This window comes from Chaetura pelagica, unplaced genomic scaffold (assembly GCF_000747805.2).
Source record: "Chaetura pelagica isolate M959 unplaced genomic scaffold, ChaPel_1.0 scaffold464, whole genome shotgun sequence".
Classification (NCBI taxonomy): Eukaryota; Metazoa; Chordata; class Aves; order Apodiformes; family Apodidae; genus Chaetura; species Chaetura pelagica.
The window spans coordinates 325,690-331,831 of record NW_009952981.1 but is presented as its reverse complement, the minus strand read 5'-3'; the positions used below and the strand labels follow the sequence as shown (position 1 = coordinate 331,831).

Genomic DNA, 6,142 nt, shown 5'->3' with positions numbered 1-6,142 from the left:
CTGGAGCTCTGGGGAGAAGGAGCAGGGTAGGCAGGGAGGCCCCAGAGGGGAGGACAAGCAGCCTGTGCAGACCTGACTCCCATGGAGCTGTTCCTGTCACCAGGAGCTCTAATCTCAGCAACCTTCGGAGTCTCATTCTTCAGCAGCTAGGAGTTGGCTAATGACATGGGCTGGAGGAGGTGAGATAACAGGAAGGTAAATGAGAGCTGCTCTCACCATGGAGGAACCTCTTGTCCTTCAGGTGGAAATGAGGCAGCTGCTGCTCGCCTGGGACTTCAGAGGGATTTACCAAAAAGGAAGAGTTTGGCTTGTTCAGGGGGACAGATGGAAGGGGGTGACATCTCAGGAAGATAGGTGTGTGTCTGTCCTCCTGCTCTGCTCCCCAGGCCCTGTGCACAGGCACCTCAGCCCCACTGACCTGTGGGGGAGCCAGGAATCTCAGGCCATCACCTCAGCCCCACAGGGGCTCTGGCCCCTCAGCCCAAGGCTCCATGTCACCCCCTGGCCAAGGCTGCCTCCCTGCAGGAGGAGCTGCTCCGTGGGGCTCAGTGTGGGTGCCAGGGGGAGGAGACCCCCATGCACAGCACAGCATGGCCCCAGCACACAGGATGAGGCCATTTTGCCCATCAAGGCAGCCCGTCCCCAAGCCCACAGCGTGGCAGCCCCATGCTGTGTGTGACAACCTCCCTCAAAGTCCACACCACACTCCAAATTCAGAGCAGAAAGGGACTTGCCATTCTGAACACAGGGACTGAAAACCCTGGTAGGGGGCACAAGGTGGCTGGGACTGCAGAGTGACCCAGGCAGGGCTGGGAAGGCTGGTACTGACTCATTTCAGGCAGTCTCAGGACTCACCGGGTCTTGGAGAAGTTGTCCCTCTGGGGCACATCCTGAGGCTGAGGCTCTCCCTGCCTCTCTCTGTCCCTGTGCTCCAGGCAGGGGACAGAGCATCTCCATAGAGTAGCACAAGCTCCTTGAGAGCATCCTGCCTCTCACTGAAGAAATGCTTTACCTAGGAAGGAAAAGAGTCAAGCACGTTGTCAGCCCTGCCTCTCATCCTCTGCTGAACAACCCATTCATCACTGGCTGAAGGAGGACGCTATTGAAACGCTGCCCACGCACCTCCCAGAGCCTGGCTGGACCTTTCCAGGACCAATTGTCTATGCTGGTCTTTAGCACAGACATTGCAAGTGGAGGGGATCACAGAATCACAGAATCACAGGGGTTGGGAGGGACCTGGAAAGCTCACCCAGTCCAACCCCCCTGCCAGAGCAGGGGCACCCAGAGCACATCACACAGGAACGTGGCCAGGGGGGTTGGAGTGTCTCCAGAGAAGGAGACTCCACAGCCTCTCTGGGCAGCCTGTCCCAGGGCTCTGTCACTCTCACAGGAAAGAAGTTCTTCCTGACATTCACATGGAACCTCCTCTGCTCCAGTTGGCACCCACTGCCCCTTGTCCTGTCACTGGACATCACTGCACAAAGCCTGGCTCTGTCCTCCTGACACTGCCCTGAACAGATCTGTAACCACTGATGAGGTCGCCCCTCAGTCTCCTCTTCTCCAAGCCCAACAGACTCAGCTCCCTCAGCTTTTCCTCAGCAGGGAGATGTTCCCCTCCCTCCATCATCTCTGTGGCTCTGCCCTGGACTCTTTCCAGCAGTTCCCTGTCCTTCTGGAACTGAGGGGCCCAGAACTGGACAACATTTCAGATGCGGGATGAGGGGAGGATCCCAAACCAGTGAGACCAGGTGTCTGTGCCCAGAAGAATGAAGACAAACCATCTTAACTGCCTTGCTGCTGAGTCAGGGCCCAACTGCTTTTCCCCTGGGCATGAAGCAAAAATGATGCTTTCTACTTCCTTTAATTTCTGCCCAGAAACACTGCAAATAGCTTATTTTGCTGAGATAAAGGTCAGGACTCACCTGTGATTGCCACATCCATCTTCAGCTGAGCACAAAGCACTTGGCTGTCCTGGCTGTGAGACTCTCCTGATTTGTCAGCAGCTCGTGAGGTCTGGACACAATTTGATGGATTAGTCCCTCAAATCAGGACATTAGGGTTACACCAGCATTTACTAGCAAGCATCTCCTCCTTACAAAATCTCTGTGGACATATCGGGGGGGAGTAAACAGCCTGAACTGGGAGTAAATCCCTCCAGCTGTCTGGCCAGGCAAGACATGTTTTGCCCAGCATGTGGGCCCCAGGGGCTTAAGAGAGGAGGCACATCCAGGCTGTGGGAACCTATAGTCAGGGTCTCCAGTGCTAAAAGGCTGTAGCAAGGTTGGGACACTCTGCTTCCCTGGGGCAGAGAAGTAACAATGGACCACTCAGAACAGCAAGGAGCCCCAAGAACATCAATTCACCAAGAAATACATTCCCTTCCCCCTGCCAGTGTACCAGCACTGCAGTGTCTGAGACCTCCTGCATCACCAGCAACTCTTCTAAAGCCAGCTGGCTCTTTTCCAGCCTCTTGGCACAGCTACATGAAAATGCACCAGGGAAACTCACTTCCCACTAGAAACTCAACTTCAGTTCTCCTCCAAGGCCGTGCCAAGCCCGCAGTGCCCTGAAGTGTCTTTTCTTCCAAAGAACAGGCAGTGGAACAGCCAGTGGGACCCACCCTTCCTCATCACAGACAAGCCTGTAAGGATGAGCAAGCAATAAATGATCAGCAGAACCCTGAGTGGATGCTCATGTAGAGCCAGGGGCATCTGTTACTTCTGCCTTTCTTTTGTTTTCCTGCCAGCTAGAAAACAAGATGTGGGAGAGAGGTCAGCTGTGGTGTCTTGGACTTCATCTGGGCAAGAAAAGGGTTCACAAAGATGCAGTTCACAAATTATTAAGCTTTGGTTTTCAGAGAGGAGGGGAGCAGGTTTCCTACAAGAAGGCAGTTACATGTTTTGTTGATCACCACAGTTCTCACCTGAGATTTTTTTTCTCCTCAGGACAACTTTCTCAGACATTAAGACAAGCTAAAATTCCAGCTTAATGGAAGGGTTTGCTCTGAAAACTCAGTTACATCCATATCCCCAGTCTCACTCCTACTCTGACTTGCCATATTCTCCCATTCATTGACAACGTGCTGTCAGAATTCCAAGCAAGTCATTAACATTTGACCCCCTCCTGCAATACCTACCTTGGATTTGGAACATTCCTCTGCCTCCTACCTCAGCTCAGGGATATTTGAATTCTGAATCCCAAGTCTGATCCCCTTCCAAAAGAGCAACCAGGCTGTGAATTGCACAGAGACCTGGGTGCAACTCTCATGACTTTACTTGGGAGCCTTGGGTTATAGATTCAGGTCCAATCTAGATATAATTCCTTCTATCACCACCAAACCAGTGCAATGTGTCAGGAACTCAGAAATGACCTGATGCTGGCACACCAGAATGGTCTGAAGTTATCTTTGGGTGTGAAGATAGATAATGCTCTAATGATGGGGTGCTGCAACCAACTGATTTCTGCTCCTTGGCTGCTGGTAACTCAGCACCACCTGCTCAAACTAACAGTGCTTTCTGCACTAGAAAATTACCTCTGGAGCACGAAGCAGATCTGACCCACTCAAAAGGAGCCAAAAAGGTAGAAACACAGCAGGAACTGCTGTACTGAGAAATGCCTTCCCACACAAAATGCCACCACCTGGTGGTAATGTCAGCTGGAGAGCTTTGTCTTGGCTTGCAGAGAGCTCACTCCTTGGTGCAAGCTGCATTTCTGTAGGGCTGCAGAAAACTGACTGCTGGTTTCTCACAGCTGGACAGGATTTCAGTGTGTTGTTCATTTGTTGCAAAGCTGTTGTTTCAACAGAATTGCCCTGGCAGTTTTTAATTTAGAAGGTGCTGAGAACACTCCTACCTAAGACCTTTGGAGGCGTTTGGCTGTGAGGTCTCAAGAACACAGCAGATTTATGGCTCTATTAACCACTTGTACTTTAGGTGCCCTGACAGAAAGTAAGGGGAAAAGCATCTTCAATGATTATCAGTGCTGACAAGAAGAAAACAGTGGAAATGGAGTTTAAAAGAACCCAACCCTGCCTGAAGGGCTAAATTACACCTATTTTGTGTCTGGATACATTCTCTAGTGATGCTCAGAGAAGCAGAAACTTAACCTTGGAGGTGATGGACTTAAAAAAGACTCAACTGACACATGTTTTTTTTGGAGCATCCACACAGTTTATGCAGTTTTCCCAGAGCAGGGTTCAAATGTCTTGTTTTAACACCTTGCTCTGCATTTGAGATCTCCCTTTGATAAATCCAGCTGAGACAGAGACAGAACAAGCACTGAACACACACATCAAGGGACAGGACAGAGAAATCTGACTCCACAAGGGGTGGTCTTCATATCTTCTCCAGGGGAGAATCCTCTCCCACCTTTAGAGAAGCTGCTTGCACAGTGGGGTCAAGGCACACAAGCAGCCAAGTGGCTTGTCCTCCCCAAACTGGAGATGTTTATGTTGGATGGAGATGGGGGCTGAGATAGGGATGAGAGAAACAGGATCAGGCAGGGAACAGACACATCTTTCCACATGGACAATTTCTACCCCAAATCTGGGTGCCAGGTCCTCACCCAGAGCACTCTGTCAGCCAACCACAAGGCCTGGTGGGCAGGCAGGAGGGTTTGCACACACCTTCAAAGCAAAGTAAACAAGACTAAATTGCTGCTGAAGCTGCTGTTAGCTGATTGTCTGCTGGACTCTCTTTACATTGGATAAATAATGATTGAAGGAGGAAGTTCTTGCTCTCTGTGCACATTAAGAAGCCTGCTAAGGAAGGGCTGAGATAAAGGGCTAGAATCATTTGCCAAATGTGGAACACAGGGACCAGGAAGAGCTCCTGCTCAGAGCAAGATCAGACATGCTAGCTCAGTTTTGCAGAGATTCACAGCACAGCAACACCCTGAGGATGAACTGAAGACAGGAAGAAATGCCCTTGCTAAGCTAGTAGTTTAGGTAGTAGCTTCTTGAAGGAAATAAAAACCCATTTGGGTGATCCCAGCTATGCAGAGGTCACAAGAAGCATGTGAAAAAGCTCCTAGGATATTTGGGAGGTCTGAGGCACTAGCTCCAGGACAGAGGGCTGCTCAACTGCAAAAGCTCAGACCTAGGGACTGGGCTCAGACCAGATTCAAGGTTTGAGAGGCACTGGGGACCCAGTTCACACACACACACAGCTCCAGTAGTGGTGCCAGAGGAGGTGCAGGCTAAGCCAGGCTGTAGAGCCTTGCCAGGAGCAGTGGCTCAGCCAGATCTGGGATCTACCCTTCACTCTTTGCAGCTTCTGGAGGAGAGTGAAGAGTTTGGGGCTGCAGCTCAAAGGGGAGCTTCCTGTCACCCCTTGCCTTCTGGTGCTGCTCTTGGGAAGATCAACTTTCCTTACATTTTTCCTTTCTTCCTCAGGGAAGGCTCCAATGCCCCGACCTCACTACAAACCCCAAGAACCCAACGGCTGTAGCTCCTATTTTCTGGGGCTCAAGGTACCCGAAAGTGTATGTACTACCACACTCACCATTCCCAAATGATGCAATGCCTTAATCACAATAACCAACTAAAAATATGGGGGAGGGAAAAATAATTTCTGGGGTGTTAGGGGACAAGCTCTCTGCTCCTGGGACTGCCAGAAGACACATCTGCCTGCTGATGACAAGCAAGGGGAACGTGTCAGGCTGAGTGACTGTCAGGGAGACATTAAGACATCAGCTGCTGGTGGCAGTGAAACAGGAATCATGTAGATAGGAGTCACATTCACCAAGGACTGGCCTGTTGCTCTTGGTTGTACCAAAAGAGAAAGCTTCCTGAGCAGGTGAGCACCAGCAGAAGAAAAGGGGTTGCCTGGCCAAGCAAAACACCAGAGTGGAGACTCTTTTTTTATCAAAGTCCTGAACAATCCTGTCCCCTTGTGACAGGACAGGGCACACGTTCAGTGCTGGGCAGCTCAGTGACACAGCAAGACCTGCAAACAGTAACACCTGGATGCATTCTCCACACCTGGCCCTTTACCCCTCCTAGGCTTTTTTTTTTTGCCTCTGCCAAGCACTGAAACAAACCTGCAGCTTTAGTACTGCACCCATTTGTTATTTTAAAGGCAAGTAATGAAATCGTAGTGGAATCACCAGGAAAAGCACTCCCAGCAGGCTCTAACAGCAGGAA

The 6,142-nt window shown here is 50.7% G+C and overlaps 1 protein-coding gene across 1 annotated transcript in view; it reads left to right on the top strand.

The window, feature by feature from the left end:
* Window positions 1–6,142, top strand: part of PLA2G12B (phospholipase A2, group XIIB) — an 11,588-nt gene that overhangs the window by 853 nt on the left and 4,593 nt on the right. The window contains exon 2 of the mRNA XM_009996404.1: window positions 5,393–5,469. Within this exon, the coding sequence (XP_009994706.1) occupies window positions 5,393–5,469 (77 nt within the window). The remainder of the gene's footprint in view (window positions 1–5,392; window positions 5,470–6,142) is intronic.